This window comes from Euphorbia lathyris, chromosome 3, assembly GCF_963576675.1.
Source record: "Euphorbia lathyris chromosome 3, ddEupLath1.1, whole genome shotgun sequence".
Taxonomy (NCBI): Eukaryota; Viridiplantae; Streptophyta; class Magnoliopsida; order Malpighiales; family Euphorbiaceae; genus Euphorbia; species Euphorbia lathyris.
Genome location: NC_088912.1, coordinates 53,084,837 through 53,105,615, shown reverse-complemented (window position 1 = coordinate 53,105,615; position 20,779 = coordinate 53,084,837). Strand labels below are relative to the sequence as shown.

General features: G+C 35.5%; 1 protein-coding gene across 1 annotated transcript in view; it reads left to right on the top strand.

The window, feature by feature from the left end:
- LOC136222910 (myosin-1-like) overlaps positions 1–20,484 on the top strand; it is a 33,626-nt gene extending 13,142 nt beyond the window's left edge. Inside the window, exons 12-25 of the mRNA XM_066010597.1 lie at positions 2,655–2,758; positions 2,872–3,010; positions 4,467–4,585; positions 5,899–6,051; positions 6,154–6,243; positions 8,714–8,791; positions 14,701–14,859; positions 15,144–15,350; positions 16,111–16,316; positions 16,434–16,569; positions 18,624–18,753; positions 18,860–19,006; positions 19,236–19,303; positions 19,628–20,484. Coding sequence (XP_065866669.1) covers positions 2,655–2,758; positions 2,872–3,010; positions 4,467–4,585; positions 5,899–6,051; positions 6,154–6,243; positions 8,714–8,791; positions 14,701–14,859; positions 15,144–15,350; positions 16,111–16,316; positions 16,434–16,569; positions 18,624–18,753; positions 18,860–19,006; positions 19,236–19,303; positions 19,628–20,299 — 2,408 coding nt within the window. The 3' untranslated portion in view covers positions 20,300–20,484. The remainder of the gene's footprint in view (positions 1–2,654; positions 2,759–2,871; positions 3,011–4,466; positions 4,586–5,898; positions 6,052–6,153; positions 6,244–8,713; positions 8,792–14,700; positions 14,860–15,143; positions 15,351–16,110; positions 16,317–16,433; positions 16,570–18,623; positions 18,754–18,859; positions 19,007–19,235; positions 19,304–19,627) is intronic.
- The last annotated feature ends 295 nt before the right edge of the window (positions 20,485–20,779 follow it).

Sequence of the window (20,779 nt, the reverse complement as noted above, 5' to 3'; positions counted from 1 at the left end):
AACTGATAAACACTGAAGACATTCCTAAATAATAAAACTCCTAAATAACAAAAGACTTTTAAATAATAATAAAAACAAGTAAATCTGCCTAATTAATAAAACTCCTAAATCTCGCCAGAAGGGTTTGAAATTGTTCTTGGTACTCTTCCACCGTTCCGGTTTGTCGAAGGTTAGTTAATTCACCCAATGGATTACTGCTCAATGGTGGCCCAAAACGCAGCAAACAATAGGACTTGAACTGGGCCCAAGTGAGTTGGGACTCCTCTTGTTCGAGTTGGTAGTACCATAATTGTGCTTCTCCTATCATGTGAAAGGCAGCTGACCCTACCATCTCTCTTTCGTCTGTATTTTGATTGCTGAAAAATTGCTCACAGCGGTACAACTAGCCTAAAGGATCCTCCTTTCCATTGTAAGAGGGAAACTGAAGTCGGGTATATTTTGGAATGGTGTTTGAATTTCGGTGTTGGCCACCGTAATGACCTGTTGTCTCTGATTCTTTGCTTCCAGTTGCAGCTCCACCTTCAAGTTCCTTTCCTTTTCCCAAAAGGTGTAACTCCAACATTCGTTGGATTCCTTTCATGCCTTCTTTTAACTCTCGCAACTCATGGCTGAATTTTTTGTCAGATTCGGTTAGCTTGCGATCCAGATCCTGAACCTTGGCCGTCCACTGCTCAAAATCACCCATGACGATAGGCTCTGATACCAATTTGTTATGTGCTCGCGAATAGGATCTCGTCACAGGTCTTTTCACCGGGAAATTCTCTCGATTTCCCTTGTTGCTCCTGTTCTTGGTAGAACCTATTTTGAAAACTCAGTAGCGATTTATAAGAGATCCCTTAACTCCCTGTATTGGTTTTTAATTTAAAATTCTCGATATGTTTATTCGATGAAAATCCCCTTTTATAGAGGTACAGTGATTCCTGATCAATAAGGTATCATTTCCCAACTAGGATTCTACCCAAAATAGGATTCTAACTGATAAATACTAAAGACATTCCTACATAATAAAACTCCTAAATAATAAAAGACTTTTAAATAATAATAAAAACAAGTAAATCTGCCTAATTAATAAAAGACTCCTAAATAATAAAGACTCTTAAGTAATAAAAATCCCTAAATAATAGAACATAAAACCAACGATCACAACAGTTTTCAGTGGTGAATTGAACTTGACGAATACTTCCCTACCCCCTCTTTATTTTCCCCCTCATTTTTCTTAGATACAATTTCTGACAAGGGACAACTGTTTTGAGTTCAAGAGGCTCTTGTATACACTTTTGCATTTTTGTCCCATTACTACAATTAAGTCACATGTAATTTGCATGAGGTTTTATTTCACTGTAAATTTTCTTCTTTCTCAAGAAAGTAGCTATGTTGAAGGAAGCAAAGGCAGCGACTATCAGTAGCGCATAATGCAGGATATGGCACTTTAGTAATTTAGGAGTTCTATTATATCATTGTCTATCTGTGCTTCAAATTGGTAGAACCGAGTTTAGCTCTGGGCCAAATACTTCACATTGCCATATGCTTTAAAATGGCATACTATGGGAATCTAAAAGATTGACTGCTTGTTGCCAAAGAAATTTGGTCAAGTGAAAAATTGTGTTCATGTTGTAGTATTATTACAAAATAAATTATGCCATATTTTCATAAAGATTGGCTCTTTTGTACACTTTTGAATTTATGTTTCACTCCTACTATTACATATAAATTGCCTGAGGGTTTTATTTCACTGTAAAATTTTCATCCTTTCTCAAGAAAGTAGCTTTGTTGAAGGAAGCAAAGGCAGTGTCTATAATTGTAATTTTGATAATCGTAGTGCCGAAGCAGGATTATGGCACTTCCAGTAACTTTGCAGTTCTCTGTTATTTCTTTGTCTATAAATGCTTCAAATTGGTAGAAATTTTCCTTGGAATGGAGTTTAGCTCTGTGCCAGATACTTGATATTGTCATATGCTTTAAAATGACATGCTATGGGAATCTAAAAGATTGACTGCTAATTGTCAAAGGAATGCGTGCAAGTGAGATTATGCTCGGATTGTAGTGTTAATTTTATTTTTCTATACAGGAAAAAATATTTTATCTTTTCCTTTTCATGTATATATGTCATGTTTTGTCTTTTGAATCCAACTAACAGTGTTTTGCTCTGCTACTAGTTAACTGTTAACTACCATGGATAGGATGTTTGATATTAGTATGACATGGTTTTAACTTTTAATGGCCTTGCACTAAAATTCCTTTCTTTTTGTTTCTTTGAATATACATGCGGTCGTAGTTAGGATGACTTTTATTTATGACTTTGCAAAATATATTGTGGAGGCATTAATGCTTTTTATTTTTATAAAAACGTAAATAGAGTGTGAAAGGATTAGCTTGTCTAGCCGCATTTGTTTATTTGCCATGCAATTTAGTAGTTGTTCTCCATGGTAAATAAGTATCTTTTATCAATCCTCTGAATATTTATATCTGGATGTTCTGTATTTTACTCCGTAACTTCTGTTGGCAATGTAAATCATCTTGTTAAACAGTATGTGCTGTGATAAGGTCTTGCAATGTTTGAATTCAAATGTCATATTTCTTATTTCTGAAACCAGCTCAGTTAAATGTGTATTCACTTTTTTGGTTCACGATCTTCTCATTTTCATGAAATTTAGAGAAGATAAATTTGAAGAATGCAAGTGAATATAAATATTTGAGGCAAAGCAACTGTTACTCAATTAACGGGGTGGATGATGCTCAACAGTTTTCGGTTGTGAAGGTACAGTTTCTCTTCTAATTTTCTTGCTTCTATTATTCTTTTAATATTTGTGTATTGAGAATAAGAAATCTGTTACACGTGTCCACCTCATTATGCCTGTTATCAATTCTTAGGAAGCTTTGGATATTGTCCATATTAATAAGGCAGACCAAGAAAGTGTATTTGCAATGCTTGCTGCTGTACTATGGTTGGGAAACATCTCATTTACTGTTGTGGATAATGAAAATCATGTTGAGCCTGTTACCGATGAAGGTAAAAGTTCTTCTAAATGTTAAATTTCATATTAAGAATCTTGGATATTTTCATATTACGATCATTTATAATTTTTATTTGGTCAATGCTGTGCTTATGTTGTAGAGGAAAATTTATGTTTCCTATTAAAAATAGGAAAAAAAAAAGTCTGCAGAAGTCACCGGCTAGGTCCAGGAATATGAGCGGAACATTCCACGGAAGGACCTTCAAGAGGGAAGTTGAAACCAGCAAAAAGGAGAAAAATGGGAAAACTTTACTTAGATCAAAATGATGTCTTGTTGTTAACTGCTTTTTTCAATAACAGTTTTCTCTCTATAGCACTTTAGCAGTCATGAACCTCTCAGTATTCTAGTGTTTTAATACCAATGTGTTAAATTAATTTATTAACCTTGCTAATTAAGTTCATCAAGTAGGTTTAGTTAGTTGTCATTTGATACCAGATAGAAAGATAATAGTGTAGAGAACTTTTAATATCTCATTTTATGCACAAAATGAACACGGAAAAGAAATATAATTTAAATGTTGTTTTCCTTTTGTGAAACGATGAATAAAATATATGCTTGTTGTCGGTTGACAATGTGGATATATAGTCAAATTATTGTATGCTGGACTGGACAAGGAAAAAGTGAAGGACTTGTGCATTGTTTATGAGCTTTGCATACTGCAGATGGTCTGAAATTCCTTAATTTTATTTCTACCTATTCGTGCTTTAGCTTGATTTGTGCATAATAATTTTACTACCTTCATCTGACCTGAACCTCCACCCATCAACTGTCACCACCTCCTGTTGGCCACTACAACCTGCCAGCCACCATTCAATCCGGAAGCAGCAGAGCACAACCACCATGATCCAGCCACTGCCTTCACCACTATCTCATATTAACATCCACAATTACATATAATCTTGATTAGGAATAAAATTATCATTGCTTTACATTAGCTAATATAATTTATATATATATAGATAAAGACAATTTTTGCAAACCACATGACCGGTTTTAAAAGTTTGATCTCATTATATTCCATTAGGTCCTGTCAAACATAGTTTGGTTATTTTGGATGTTTTGATTGTATGATAAATTCTTCTAGCCTAGTAGTAATAACATAAGCTGAAAACTCCAACTAAGGTCCATATGGTCCAGAAAATGTACTCATGATGATTGTTTAGTATGAAAAATGTTTCATAGTTGTATTATATATTGATGTATCTTAGAGGAAGCATCAAGCATTTGATTGCAATGGTTTCTGTAGAATAGCTTTATCCGCTTCTCTTTATAAAAACTGTGGCACACTCCCACTCATATCTTTAAATAAAAAAGAAAATTGTATATTGATTTTTCTTCTCCTAGATCAATAATTCTTTTCTTGTTTTGTGTGGATGGGGGTGGGTATGGGGCTGGAATGATGGAGTGAATAATTGATGATTGTTTTGAATATTTTATCTTTGATATTTCAGGTCTAACTACTGTTGCCAAACTGATTGGATGTGATGTTGGAGAACTTAAGCTAGCTTTGTCAACTCGCAAGATGAAAGTTGGCAATGATAATATTGTCCAAAAGCTAACGTTATCACAGGTGAAAATCATTTGGGAAATGCATCACCTTTTCTCCTTATTGCACTTAGCAATCCTCACATATTTGAATTTTGGGTGCTCTTAACCAATTAGGAGCATGGAATTTGATATTGTCAATATGCAGTGAACCTTTGACATTTTCTTACTGCATCCTTATTAGTGGAATTTTTAAAATTGAATTGGTAGTGCTTATTCTAATCATTATGTGAAACTAATATTAACTTGAAAACAAGCAATTGCTCAGATTTAGCTTTTGTGCTTCTAAAAAGGGCGGCCCGGTCGCACTACGCGTCCCCGCTGAGCGAGGGTCCGGGGAGGGGTCCCACCACAAGGGTGTACTGGGGCAAGCCTTCCCCTGCCAATTTATTTGGCAAGAATCTTTACAATATTTGTAGTATCTTTACAATATTTGTAGTATCTTTGATTCTGCAACATGATTGTCGATGTTTGAAATACAAAATATTCTGGGGCTTTATTGCTGGCTACATATCATGGTTGTCTCCAAATATATATTGCCCAATAATATTATCTTGTACTGAGTTCACTGTATTTTTTGGAGAGAGGAACACCTAACTTGTGTCAGAGTAGTTCAGCAACTGTATAATGAATGAAGATTGATGATCTGCGGGGTAACTCAAGATAATTACATATGTGGCAATGGCACCAATTTTGGAGCACTTGTGCTTTTAAAACATATTTCAAAATTGATCCTCAAGCTCCTTCCGGTTCAATGCTTTTAAGTGCCCCTAGGGAATATGAATTTACTAATGGTTTTTTGTTAGTAGATATGAACAGTTTCAAGGATGTCTTAGCACTTCATCGCGGTGCTGTGCTATGTCTGTCTGTCTCCATACTAATGCGCTATCATGAACACTGTAAACGTCTGTGCTTAAGTTGACTTTGTTTGATGGAAATTATTATAGTATTTGCATTGTCACCACTTTCATGCTTCCAAAACTATAAGTTAACCTTAATTTGTTTACTCCATTGCATTGGAAAGTTCTTAGTATTCCAATTATTTAATGTGTGTGGACAAGCTGTTTTTTTTTTGTTTTTGTTTTCTTTGTCTTCAGTTATTCTTTTATGCACATGTTAAATTGACCTTTTTGTGAGTGTGAGAACAATTTTTTCCCTAATTTAAATTTTGCAAGTGTGTACAAAGGATATATTATTGCTCTTAACTGTCATACCTATATGGTAGTTGACATATCATTGTCATTTGTTAAACTTAGCTGCTAAAATGGCTACCTTTTTATTCTCAGGGATCAGAAAATGAAAAGGAACTTTTGTTTGTACTGATCTTTTCTATTTCAGGCCATTGATTCAAAAGATGCTTTGGCAAAATCAATTTACGCTTGTTTATTTGAGTGGTTGGTTGAACAAATCAATAAATCTCTCGGAGTAGGCAAAAGGCGAACTGGAAGATCTATCAGCATTCTTGATATTTATGGATTTGAATCATTTGAAGTAAGTTTATCCGATGTTTCTATAGTGAAGTTTTTGTCTTTATCTCTCAATCCCTTATTGGTCTATTTGATGATTTTTATGCTATGTAATTTATTTTTGCAGAGGAATAGTTTTGAGCAATTTTGTATAAATTATGCAAATGAGAGATTGCAGCAACACTTTAATCGCCATCTATTCAAGTTAGAGCAAGAGGTAACTATCAAATGAGTTTAACTTCTGGGAATATTTATAAAACATGACCTACAGTATCTAATTGGTTTTGTCGAGGGTCTAATGCTTGTTAAATTATAAATTGAACTCTGAACAGTTTACAAATTTCAATTTCATTTCACTTGAGTTGTTTTTCTTTGATTTCTCAAATTGCATACAATGTTCCTAATTATTTAAACAAAACTCTCATGAAGCATGCTAAATTCAGTTGAATTTTTATAAATTATTTATATGCTAAATAAATTGGCAGGGGAAGGCTTGCCCCAGTACACCCTTGTGGTGGGACCCCTCCCCGGACCCTCGCTCAGCGGGGACGCGTAGTGCGACCGGGCCGCCCTTTTATTTATATGCGATTTTTAGTTAGAAGAAATTCGGCATTAGATCTAAAGATTCTCTGTCAAATAATCCCACATTACAGAAAATTATTTCTTGCTAGTTATATTTCAAAATGATGCTTAGTTGTATTGGTAGTTAAATTGCAAATGATTTTGTCAAACAAAAAACAGATGTTGAAATATTAGATAAAGACTGTTTTGAATATTAAAATTCAAGTAAATTATATTTTCAATGTCCAGCAGTGGAAATATATGATGTTTAGACAGTACGATCATAGATGAGATTGATACTTATTACACTCCCTTATTTCTGCTAATCATCCCTAATTTTTTTTTTATGTGAATATACGAATCATTATTCATAATTCCCTAAATTTCTAGAATATCCTTCCTTCTTTAATTTTGTATTTGGACAGAGGGTTGCTTTGCTTAGGTAAAACAAAGTACTAAGAACCAAAGTGCAAACCTATTTGCTGATTTATTATTACAAAACATATCAGGGACATTGTAACATGCTTTTGGTCTTTGCTTGTTAAGGACAAATAAGAAAATTACAATTCATTGGTACCATCTTTAAGAATTTTGGTTAGGATATCTTGAAACCGATGCTACTTGACTGTTGTAAGGTGTACGTTTAAAAGAGTTGAGCCAAGTTAATAATAATCGGAAATTGCTTAAATATAAATAATAACCATAGTTGTGAAAGGCGAGTCGAGGCGATAAGGGTAAAATATCGCCTCGAGGCGAGGCGACCGCCTCTCGCACTTGAGGCGACAAACAAATTAGAAAAAAACAAAAAATAAAACCATAACTCAAATTGACTAGTTTAATTTCTAAAGTTGTAAACAAAATAAAACTTCTAGTCTAATACTAAGATCCTAATTCCTAATAACATATCAAACATCATCATCAAGCTCAATGTCATCATACTTCCGTGCCTTGACCTCTTGCACATACTTCCAACAAGGATTGGTTCTTGTTGTCGCTTTCGATGTATTAATCATGTCCAAAAGTCTGCAAATTTGGAAAATTACAATTGTAAGCTACTATTCATACACTTTCATACATTTTCACAAACTTCCATAGAGTTGCAAACACTTTCACACATTTTCAGTTCACACAATTTCATAAACTTGCATAACAGTAGCATAAGCTTTCACACACTTTCATAATAGTAGCATAAACTTTCATAAACTTTCATAACAGTAGCATTAGCATAAACTTTCACACACTTCCATTTCACACACTTTCATAAACTTCACCTAAACTTTCATAACTTAGTAATAATTAACACAAATCACAAAATTTGGGCAGCATAACACTTGCATAAGTCATAAATCATAAATAAAGAGTAGAAATTTGGGCAGCATAACAGTAGGATGAAGATGAAAAAAAGAAAAATAGAAGAAAGGAGAAGATTATAGAAAGAAAAATAAAAGAAATGAGAACAGAGAAGAGTAATAGAAACAACAACAAAAGAAAGAAGAACAGAGACAGTACCTGTTTATGTCGGTCGGTGCCGTTGGTTGGTGGAGAGGAAGTTTCTGTGTGGATGGCTCGGTGCTGTTGTGGCTATTTTGCTTTTTTTTTCTTCCATCCTTCCAAAAGTTCTGATGTCTTTAACCTAAAATCCCTTTTATATTTTTTTCTTTCTGATTTTTTTTTTTTTTTTTAAAAAACCGTAAGTAACCACCTAAGTTCAGAAGGCGACCGCCTCTCACCTGCGGCGGCCAGGTGGTCGCCTTCTGAATAACGCCCGCGTTCCAGTGAAGAAGGCGGGGGAAGGAATGCCTGGGTCGCCTCAGGCGACCGCCTTTCACAACTATGATAATAACCAATAGAAAAAGTGCATAAAATAATTTTCTCTGTTCAATTTTTTTTTTTTTTTTTTTAACTGATATCTAGAATATACTAACTACTCTTCTCCTGGAAAAAGGAAATTTGTATCATGACAGCAAGTGCATTGAATTAAACTGTTTCTGTTTATGTCAGTGTCAAATTCTATATGTAACTTGGAAGTAATGAAATTAGGCCACGTCCTGCCATAATTTAGTGTTTAATTTTGGAAATGCAGCATATAAACTGCATGTACTCATTCTGTTTCTTGTCTTCTGTAGGAATATATTCAGGATGGAATCGACTGGACAAAAGTTGATTTTGAAGATAACCAGGATTGTCTCAATCTCTTTGAAAAGGTACAGAGCCACTAGAAACATTCATGTGTGCATCTTTTTAAATGTACCTAAGAAAGAAATACTTGCTTTTATTGTAATATATTGTGTGGATATGCTGGTGAAATTTCAAATTGATATCGCCTTCTACAGCTCAAGATTATAGAGAAAATCAATGTTCTTATTCATGCTATTTATATTTGCATGTAAGATCGTGATTAAATTTGATATCTTGGTCTGAACTAGGACGGTAAATTAGCATGAGAGGTTTGAAAGATGAAAATATGCCATTAGGAAAGAATGTCTTATACGAAGTTTGACTTGCTTGAGTTAGAGTTCTCCTCGCCTACAACTTGAAGTTGTAAGTTGAGTGATTACTTGATCCAGGTTTGTTACAACATCCACTTCTTGTAATTTAAGGGTCAAATAAACTCTTACCTGAATAATTACAAGTGTTCATAAAACTTGAAGGCCAATTCATTTAAAAACTGCTAAATTTGATACAGTTAAAGACAGAAGTAGCCCATAATATAAAAACTACAAACTTATTCACATGATATTAAAATAAAAAAAAAGAACAAATTGAAAAAATAAAAAAAGTAACAAACTGACAATAGAAAATTTTCCTGTAATTTGACCTTATGACAACTTCTACGCTAGACCTGAATCAGATCTGCAAAGGAAATTGGAAATTAAACGATTCAAACGTGAAAGTATGTGACCCAACAAAAATAGCCACCGTTCCCTCATGTTTATAACTGCCCTTTGGGCCTATTATTAGCTCAATACTGCAAGAACTTACCAAAAATATCTCATGACATGTAAAAGGAACATGTACATTGATTAGTGATGACTTGCTTTTAAGCATATTTCATGAGATCGTTAGAGCTAAAGATTCCACATTAATGAGCAAAAATGAGATAATGAGATGAATGTTTTATGTAATGTTTATATCTTGCTATCTAATAGCTTAAATTTTGAAGTTAATTTGAATGCCTGCAATGATTTGTGTACTTCTTTGACCAAGTTCTAATTCTCAACACTACTGGACCTGTTAGAAATGTAAAATCATTTCGTCATCTCTCACCTAAAACTTTGACTTTTTTAAGCTGCATGGTTTATGAAGACATTATATATTGATTGGTCATTCTGTGTTTTACCACATAAGTAACTTATGAAATGGAGCTGTCAAGCCTCTTTGATAGGGATGTCATAGTAGCATACGATTAGGTCTTGTATTTGGTATTCCAAAGTTAGTGTTTATTTAGGTCTTGTAGTCGGTTACTAGTTAGCACTGGTTTAGGTTTGCCCAACTCTGTCTATATATTCTGTGTTATTCAAAACATAGGCAGGAATTATTCTCAATAAGATATTACTTACATGGTATCAGAGCTCTAAAGGTTTTAAAACCAAAATTCTCCAATTATCTCTGGGTGTTGTCTTTGTTCGCTCTTCGTGATATTCACGACTGCGTGAATATCACACGATTCCCTGAAATGGATCTTCTTTTCCGATCGCGTCTACCTTCTTCTCCGACTGTGTCGATCTTCCTCTCCGATAGTGTCTGGATAGAAACATCAGATCCTTCCCTAAAATTTTGATTCCTCTAGTTCGCGTGCTAGTCGAATTTGTCCCTTTCTGAAATTTCTGATCGTTTCTTGGTTCACCCTTTGTGTTCGGTTCCTTTTTCCTTCTTTTTCTCTCTCACCACAAATCCTAAAAATAGTTACGTCGATCAATTCCTCAGCAGGTTCGTTTTCTTCCCTTTCCTCATCAGGGTCTCATTCACCCGGAATTTCTGGTGGAAATAATGTCGGTTTTACTCAGTCACAAACAGCGGGTTAAGTCATAATTTATTTGTCAAGCTCACCCCCTCTTATTTTCTGCTATGGAAGAGTCAGCTGTCCAATATCTTGAAAGGAGCACGTTTATTTTCTCACATCTCGCCTCTGCTCCTCCAACAGGCATGAATGCAGATGACTGGGAAGCGCAAAATTCCAAAGTCCCCACAATCATCTATGGTCCTGTCTCGGATAACATGCTCCTCTAGTTAGTGGGTTCTGAAAATGCCAAAGAAGCATGGCTTCATACATCTTTTGGTGCAGGAACTCGTCCTCAAATTTGACAGATAAGGAATTAACTTCGCCACCTTCAAAAAAATAACGATCTTGTTTGTCTATATGCAAAAGGCTAAAATGTAGTTTGCACAGTTGGCAACCTTCCAAAATCCTATGTGTATGGATGACTTTGTTGATTGTATCAGCCTTGGGTCTTGGATACCTGTGCAACTCATCATCTCACCTCTAATTTGGAAATCTTAAGTTCGAAGATGTATTATTTGTTCCTTCAGCTTCTCAGAATTAATATCTGTTAGATCTCTTACTTCATCTGACAATATTTGTGTTGAATTTTTTGCTAAAGAATTTGGCTACGAAGGAAATCATCCTCAAGGGGCAGAGTAAAGATGGCTTATATTACCTTCCAGTTCAAGCTTCAATTCCAGTTTCAATAAATTTTGTTGCTTTATCTACGTGGCATGCTCGTTTAGGCCATGCAGCAATTCCAGTTGTTAGAAAACTCATCTCTTCTAATGTTATTTTAGCTTCAGATAATAAAAAGCACACACTTTGTGAACTGTGTTCCTTGAGCAAAATTCATAAACTTCCTTTCATTAAATCCAATTATGTTGCTAAACAACCATTAGAGTTTGTTTGTTCCTATGTGTGGGGTCATGCGCGTATTAAATCTCATGATGGTTATTCATACTATGTTCTTTTTTTTTATCATTGCACAATATTCGTGGATCTTCTTTCTCAGAAAGAAATCTGACTTGTATGACCCCTTTATTAAATTTTGTTTACTTGTGGAAAAATATTTTGGACTCCCATCAGATTGGGGGAGAGTTTCAAGCCTCACAAAATATTTTTCAGATAAAGGAATACTTCAGAGATACTCTTGTCCTTGTATACGAGAACAAAATGGTTGTGCTGAAAGAAAACACTGCCATATGGTCTGGCTCAATTAAATCATGCTCGTTTGCCTGTCTCCTTTTGGTCATATGCGCTTGATACTGCCGTATACGTAATCAATCGATTGCCTACATCCACCATGAACTTTGCAATTCCATATCAGTTACTATTTGGTAAACTTCCAGATTATACACATATGCGTATCTTTAGTTGCTTATATTATCCTTGGCTTCACCCATATAGTCCACATAAACTTACATCTCGGTCTATTAAATGTGTCTTCTTGGGTTATAGTCGGCTTCATAAAGGCTATCGTTGTTTTGATCCCGTCTCATGAAAAATCTATATCTCACGTCATGTATTGTTTGATGAACAAGATTTTCCATTTAAGGATCCGAGAAAGAAAGTTACTGGTATTAGCAACTCCCACAATCACTGTTCCTCTCCTGATGCGTCAACCAGATTTATCCACTTCGATACCTTCTGCAACTGGTTCTGATGATGTCGCATTAAAAATTCCTGCAACATCACCAACGGGTTCTGAATCTACATCAGCAATTTTGTTTAAACATCATCGCACCAGGTCAACCACGTCGTCAACGACAGTTCAAACTCTGATTGCTCATTCCAATTGACCCTGAATTATCAACTGATACACAAAATAGTGCGGCCTCTTCACCACTGGTTCAAGCTCCTCAAGAACCTCCGTCTCGTTTTCATCGGGTGGTTACTAGATCCCAGGTTGGGACATTAAAACCAAGGATAGTCACTGCTACAGTACAGAAAGAGCCCACAAGCTTCTTACAAGCTTCATAATCAAAGGAGTGGAGAGATGATAGAGAGGTATAAGGCACGATTTGTTGCCAACGGTTATCATCAGAGACCATAGATAGATTACTCCGAAACATTCAGTCCTGTGGTCAAACCCACTACCATTTGTCTCATTCTGACATTAGCTGTTTTTGTTGGGTGGAGTATTATTCAGCTAGATGTCTCAAATGCTTTCTTACACGGGAGGTTTATATGACACAACCACCTGGTTTTGTGGATCCTACATGCCCCACACATGTTTGCAAGTTGCAGAACCACTGTATGGTCTCAAACAGTCACCACCCATGTGGCATGAGAAGTTAACTTCTGAACTTCTTATGTTTGGTTTCAAGCTATGAAGCACGGACACGGGTGCGGACGCGGGTGCGGACACGGCAAACGGCATTTTTAGAAAATATGAGACACGGGTGCGGCGGGGACACGACAAATTTTATATAATTAATTATATATATTAGATATAAAAATATATAAAAAATATGTTAAATCACAAATCGGAATGATGTTCGGAGAAGAACCCGGGAGAAGAATCGTAGCGCATGAGAAGGAAGAACCCGGGAGTGAAGAAATTGTTTCTGATTATTCCCAAACAAAAACGAAATCGTGATGTTGGGAGAACTGCGATGTACGCAGCACAGGGGTTGAAATCACGATTTGCGCAGGAAGGAGAGAAGACCTAATTCTAATTCGTGCGATAGAGATTATAATTTAGGATTTTTGACAAATTGCATAATTGATCCTTAAATTTTATAAAAAAATTTTAAAAAAACCCTAATTTTTAACTTTTTTTTACCCCAGCCGTGTCCCGCCGTGTCCCCATCCGTGTCCCTGCCGAGTCCCAGATGTCCGGCGAGTCCGACTCGGCCACGGCGACCCCGGGGAAGAGTCCGTGCTTCATAGGTTTCAAGGGATCAAAGACAGACAACTCCTTGTATTATTATCACCGTGGCCCTATCAGATTGTTATGCTTGATCTATGTTGATAATTTACTAGTCACCAGAAATGTTCCAGGTATGGTTACAAAACTTGTTCAGTTCTTGGAGTCCCAATTTTTCATTTGGAATTTGGGAAAATTACATTATTTTTTGGGTGTCGAAGTTGAATGGAGTTCCATGAGATTGTTTCTTCATCAAACCAAGCATTGTAAAGCGAAATCAAATATGCAAAGCAGTAAACCTGTGTTTCGACCCCGACGGGTAGCCTTCACTATCTCACCTTCACCCATCCTGACATTGCTTTTGCAGTATATACACGTGCCTCGTGAATCGCATTGGTTGATTGTCAAACGCATTTTGCGCTACCTAAATGGGACGTGTTCGTATGGCTTGACACTGCATCGAGGTGGCAAGCTTGGCCAATTACACTGTTTTTGGGATGCTGATTGGGGTGGAGATCAAGATGATAGAAAATCCACGTGTATGTTGTATTTCTGAGCTGAGTTGGATACAAATGTTACTCCGTGAAATTGGATTCCCAATAACTTCTCCTATTTTATGGTGCGGCAATTTGAATGTGGTTTATTTAACTGCCAACCCTGTGTTCCATAACAATAGCAAACACTTAGAAATTGATTTCTATTTCGTCTGGGATAAAGTTCGTTCCAAGGAACTACTTGTGCAATATATTTCTAGTGTTGATCAAACGACGGATGTTTTACCTAACTGTTGCATCACGGGAGGTTTCATTTTCTTCGTAACAAGCTTTCAGTGCAATCCCTTCCAGTACAGCTTGAGGGGGGTGATAAGGATGTCATAGTAGCATATGATTAGGTCTTGTATTTGGTATTCCTAAGTTAGTGTTTGTTTAGGTCTTGTATTGGCAGTCGGTTACTAGAGTTGGTTTAGGTTTGCCCAACTCAGTCTGTGTATATATTCTGTGTTCTGTATTCAAAATGTAGGCAAGAATTATTCTCAGTAAGATATTACTTACACTCTTTTTCCAAAGCATGACATCTCTTTTTTTTTTTTTTGTTAGCAAGGTGTTTCCTCTAAAGTTAATGAATCTGATAATACTTGTCATATCCATAAGTTGGTTTGCTATAGCTCATTTTTGAATCTCACTGCACGGTATCATAGTTTTATTGATTCAAATATTCTCGAAAGTTAACTTGCTTGTTTTGTGTTACGTTTTATGCAGAAGCCTTTGGGGCTACTGTCGTTGTTAGATGAGGAGTCCACCTTTCCAAATGGTACAGATTTGACATTTGCCAACAAGCTGAAGCAGCATCTAAATTCTAATTCATGTTTTAGAGGAGACCGAGGCAAAGGTTTCACAGTTAGCCATTATGCTGGGGAGGTATGCTACTTTGTGAACTGGACAGTGAATCGCTTGTGATTCTTTCTTTTTGTTTGTTTCTCAATTAATTTGGTCTTATTGCAAGGTAGAAGGGAGGCTGGTTGGGTGCCTGACCTTCTGAAAAGAATATTTATTTAGGTTTTCAGATAGATTTGATTGTGCAGATTCCTTTGTTTTGAAGTCACTTTTGTGGGAGTGGGATTAAATCATTTTTTATTCTGCAGATTCCTTTGTTTTGAAGTCACTTTTGTGTCATTAAATCATTTTTTGGAAGTATCCCTCAGGTTATGTATGATACAACTGGGTTTTTGGAGAAGAACAGAGACTTATTACACTTGGATTCCATTCAACTTTTGTCTTCCTGCTCGTGTCACCTTCCTCAGAAATTTGCTTCCAGCTTGCTTACTCAATCTGAGAAGCCTGTTGTTGGTCCTTCATATAAAGCAGGTGGTGCAGATTCACAGAAGCTGAGTGTTGCAACAAAATTCAAGGTATACGGTTCAGTAGTGTTCCCTAAATTTTCGTTTGAAATTAAATTGAATGATAAGCTTGAAAATTCTAAGTGGCATTTTGATTAATTGTGCACTTCTTTAGATCCATATATCTTTATACTAATAAACTTACGTCCCTGCATTCTTATTCCAAAAACAATTACCACAAAATTCATAGGATTTTTCTACTGATTTCATATATTTCAGATTCAAGCTAAAACATTTTTACTTTTATCAGATTTATTGCTAATACTAGTACCAGTGTGCATTGTTTTCTCTACTTTCTTTCAGCATGTTGGTAATGATTGTGAAGCTGTGCTCAACAATATGGGGCAGTATTTGTGTGCATGTTGTTAAACTTCTACTTTCTAAGATTACCTATCAGCTAGGAAGTTTTCTTCACTTTTGTGTGTGGATATATATCACTTAATAATGAGAATGATCCTTTATGTTGTGTTTTTAACTTTTGTAGTTTATATGTTTTTCTTGGTCAACTCATTTTTTCCTTGATACATCTCAAGCATTGATTACGTTGCATGTCAAAAGTTTAGCATAAATAAAATTCATCTTGGTGTTGGTTAAAAACAATGTCAAGAAGTTGACATCAGTCAGCATAAATATTTGTCAATATTAAATTAACTCTTAACTAAAGATGTCGATGACGCAGACCACCATGAAAAAACAATAGAGAAATTGACATGGTAAATAGGAGGAAACAAGGGAAATAATGCTTTTATTAACCATAGAGTTTGGTATTTAGGGTCAACTGTTCCAGTTGATGCTTCGCCTAGAAACTACGACCCCTCATTTCATACGCTGTATAAAGCCCAACAATTGTCAATCGCCTGGGAAGTATGAGCAAGGGCTAGTATTGCAGCAGTTGAGATGTTGTGGTGTTCTTGAGGTGGTCCGAATATCAAGGTCTGGATTTCCTACGAGAATGTCACACCAGAAGTTTGCCAGAAGGTGAAGCAATTCTTTTACAAGCTCGGTTAGAGCATTAAAATTGTTGTTTGATTCTTTCGTGAATGCTGTCAATCCTATTTCTGAGATGTTTGCCATGTGATTTTCATATTTGACCAGATATGGTTTTCTTTTGCTGGACGGCATTGCATCTCAGGATCCACTTAGTGTTTCGGTTGCGATACTTCACCAGTTCAATATATTGCCTGAGATGTATCAAGTTGGTTACACAAAGCTGTTTTTCCGGACTGGACAGGTAAAAATTAGTTTTTTATAGTTGTGTATACATGCAGACATATGTATATCATTTATTAAATTATGATTTGTTGCAACTTTATGAAACATATAAAGTTTGCATGTTTTCAAACATGCACAAAACATACTTGTTTCTTGTGATGCAAGCATATTCATACAAATATGGAAAACCGAAAGAAGCAATGAACTGTACCACTTCCTCAAAATTTATCGTGCATGCTCTGTACTTTCTTCATCTCTCCCCTCTTTCTTTTTGGTTGAGAAGTTTTTAGATCTATTTTCCTAGTTAATACTTGAGAGGGTGACTAGTAATGTATACATGTGGTTTGATCATTGAATGCTACTCCTGTGAAACTCAACATTATATTAAAAAAAGGGATAAAGACCAAATTTAACCCCAACACTTGAAGGGAAATGCAGATTTATCCTTAACGTATGATATGGTGTAGATTTTACCCTAACGTTTCCAAGCAAGATCAATTTTAGCCCTATGTACGAAACTGCTTCAATTTATCAACAAACTTGTTTGAAAGGTCCGATGTGACAGTTAAATAACAGTCAACCCATTCTTTTCAAATTTTCGATAGCGCAGGGCTAAAATTAATCTTGCTTGAAAAGATTAGGGTTAAATTTGCACAATTTCATAGTTTACTACTAAATATGCACTTTGTAAGCAGGTCATTGTGATTGAAACAGTAGAAACTATTGGAATTTATGAAAAGTTTTGAATTAATTTTTTTTATAATATACAGCCTAGGATTTCTCTATCAGCAGTCTATTCATAATAAGTGTGGATAAATCCTAATCTTTGACAAAAAGGACAGCCAACCAAAATAAAGTACTCCTTAAACAAGAATCGTAAATTACAGTTGGAAAAGAAACTTGGGATCCCACTATCATTAAGGTTATGCTTCTGCATCACTTTCCATGTATCAAATAAAATCAGTTCATAGTAATCTGTAACTTTCGCTTCATAGATGGTTTGATCAACTTGTTTAATTCTAATTCAACAATCAAGGTGCTTTTTTATTTTTCGGTTTGATGAACCACTTGACCAAAAATTGTCTTTACAGTAATGCATGCTGTGAGTGCTTGCTGTGGATCTAGTTGGGCCTTTAATCTCAAATCACACAACAAGCCAACTAGTCGTAGTGGGATGGTTTATAGTATTGAGGATTGTGGGGTTTAGTGGTGCATCTTCAATCAAGGGTATTTTCACTAACTTTTTGATCAGAATCTCTAAACTTCCTGGGTATTAGATGTTAGGTGCATATTTCAGTCAATTAGTCAATCATTGTCGTCATTGTTGGTGAACACTTGTGTGACAAAACGCACACAATTCATAATTGCCTTTTCCCCTCAAACATAAAGGAAGAATTTATCCTTCCAATTTGTTATCCCGTTTTGTACTTTTTAAAATTCTTCTAGGTAGCATAAATATCAAGAATGTATCTATAGATCTTTTGATCTATTTGTATCCAGGCAGCTCCTTTTTTTCCCATACCTTCTATTTTTATATTTTGGTGTTGGATTTTGAGCATTTGTAATTTCAAATTACTTGATGTGTTAATATCCTTGATCTACTTAGAGCATCCCTAATGGATGCAATTTGATTGTCACTTTCTTTGAAAAAGTTACAACCAAGCATTAGGATGATTGTAACTAAAATTAGTTTGTTAACTGTGGTAACAAACAGTAATTTTTATCAATAAAAACCATAAATTATTGCAAGAAGGAGAGTGTGGCACACACAAGTAATTGTGACCAATGATAGGGAGAGTATGGAGTGTGCAGCCTGATAAAGCAATTTCTTTTACTTTTCTTCCATGGCCCACTAACTTCATTTGCTCCGTATATCAACAAGAAAGTAAATGGATAATTTCATTTTCAATCCAAATTGTTTAATTAATAATTTCTTTTTACCCTATCAAATATTGAAATAACAAATGCTTTAGTGGGTTGTAACTTTTGAGCGTCATTTATGCGTAAGTGGCACCCCAAAGTTACAAACACCACTAGAGATGCTCTTATAGACTCATAACATGGAAACTGCAGATTGGCGTGCTTGAAGATACAAGGAACCATACACTTCATGGTATTTTGCGTGTTCAAAGTTGCTTCAGAGGGCACCAAGCTCGCCGCTACCTTGGAGAGCTTAAAAATGGGATTGCCACTCTTCAGTCATGTGCGGCGTTTGAACTTTAAGTTTATTTAATCAATATATATACTCAGTTACTAAACAAACTCAATTAGTATTAAATTTCTTGCCATAATTTTGTTTACACATTCAGTTGTTCGTGGGGAGAAAATCAGGAAGGAATATTCAGTCATGCTTCGAAGATATAGAGCAGCTGTTGTTATACAAAGGCGAACAAAAAGCATAACCAATAGGAGAAAATACAAGGAAATCCAAGAGGCGTCAATTGTAATACAGTCAGGTGAGCTTCAATATTGTTTCTGACTATGAGTAAACAGAGACAACTTACTGCTCATTTCCACACACTGAGCTAAAAATTGGCTCTCAGCGAATTTGGAGTTCTAGTTTAGTGGTTCTCAACACATTGGCAGAAGAATATAATCTGTATGACATTGGTATGATTGAAGTAGGAAACTGTCTTTGATTAGAAGCATTGGGTATTATTCATGATTATCTGCTCTATATTGCAGTGCTTCGTGGATGGTTGGTCAGAAGATGCTCAGGCAACATAGGCTTGTTGACATCTTTCAGCACTAAGGTAGGTATTCAATTTGTTCTGTCTATGTTTAACTTAATGGATTTATCATTTATCAACTAATTTGTTCGTAGACATAAATGTATTGTTGAAATTTATTTTTGTTTCTCTGCTCTCCTGGATTGGGTTCTTCAAATTGTCTAGTTTTATCTATTTGAAACTATAAGCGCACACATTCATCCTTAAGTTGAGTTAAGGAGCCTATTACAAAAGATCCTAGATCCAATATATACAGTACAGTAGTTTCCTTGTTAATCACGGTCTTTCAATAGGTAGTTTGTGTTTTTCTCTCAATAGTATATTTGGTAATCCTTGCATTATTAATAGGGAAGTGAATCGGAGGAGGTTATGGTGAAAGCAACATTTCTTGCTGAGCTGCAGCGACGAGTTCTTAGAGCTGAGGCTTCCTTTAGAGAGAAAGAAGAAGAGAATGATATCCTCCAGCAACGGCTCCAACAGTATGAGAGTCGTTGGTCAGAATATGAATTAAAAATGAAATCCATGGAAGAAGTGTGGCAGAAACAGATGAGATCACTGCAATCCAGTCTATCAATTGCAAAGAAGAGCCTTGCAATTGATGATTCAGAGAGAAACTCAGATGCATCAGTGAATATAAGTGATGAAAGGGAGTTGAGCTGGGAGATGGGAAGTAACCAGCAGCAGAGAAGTCAAGAAAGTAATGGTCATAACGTAAGACCAATGGGTGCAGGTTTAAGTGTTATAAGCAGGTTAGCAGAAGAATTTGAACAGAGAAGTCAAGTATTTGGTGACGATGCCAAGTTCTTGGTGGAGGTAAAATCGGGGCAGGTAGAAGCAAGTTTGAATCCGGACAGAGAACTAAGAAGGTTGAAACAGATGTTTGAAGCATGGAAGAAGGACTATGGGTCGAGGCTAAGAGAAACGAAAGTGATATTAAACAAAATAGGAAATGAAGAAGGTGCACTTGATAAGGCAAAAAAGAAGTGGTGGGGAAGGAGGAACAGTTCAAGGTATACTTAAAAAATGACTTATTATTTATGGCAATGGTAATGGTAATGGAGTGAGAGTTTGGTGCTTTGTATTGTTTGGTTTTTTGGAATCTGACAAGCCATAGCCAAATGGCAAAGCTTACTAATTTGTATGCTTCTACTTACGCCTTCATTTAAGTGTATATCAATTATTTATGATTGTTTTCTTTTCTCAAAGATGCAATGCTGTTAAACAGACCTAATCACAAGAATTAGATTTCAAATTTGGAGTTCGAATTTTAACACCTTGCTCCATAATATTAAGTCTTTCCAAGTGGGTTAAATGTGGCTGTAGCTGAAAGTAGGATGTTCAAGAGGTTATATAAGGTAGACACACTGAAGGAAAAGAGGAAATAAAATACTATCATTTTACCATATTGAGACACTGAATTATTATGGTTCTATACATACGATTATTCATTATACAAATGGATTTTTTTATTTTTGATTGAGACTCAAAAGTGGGAAGCTC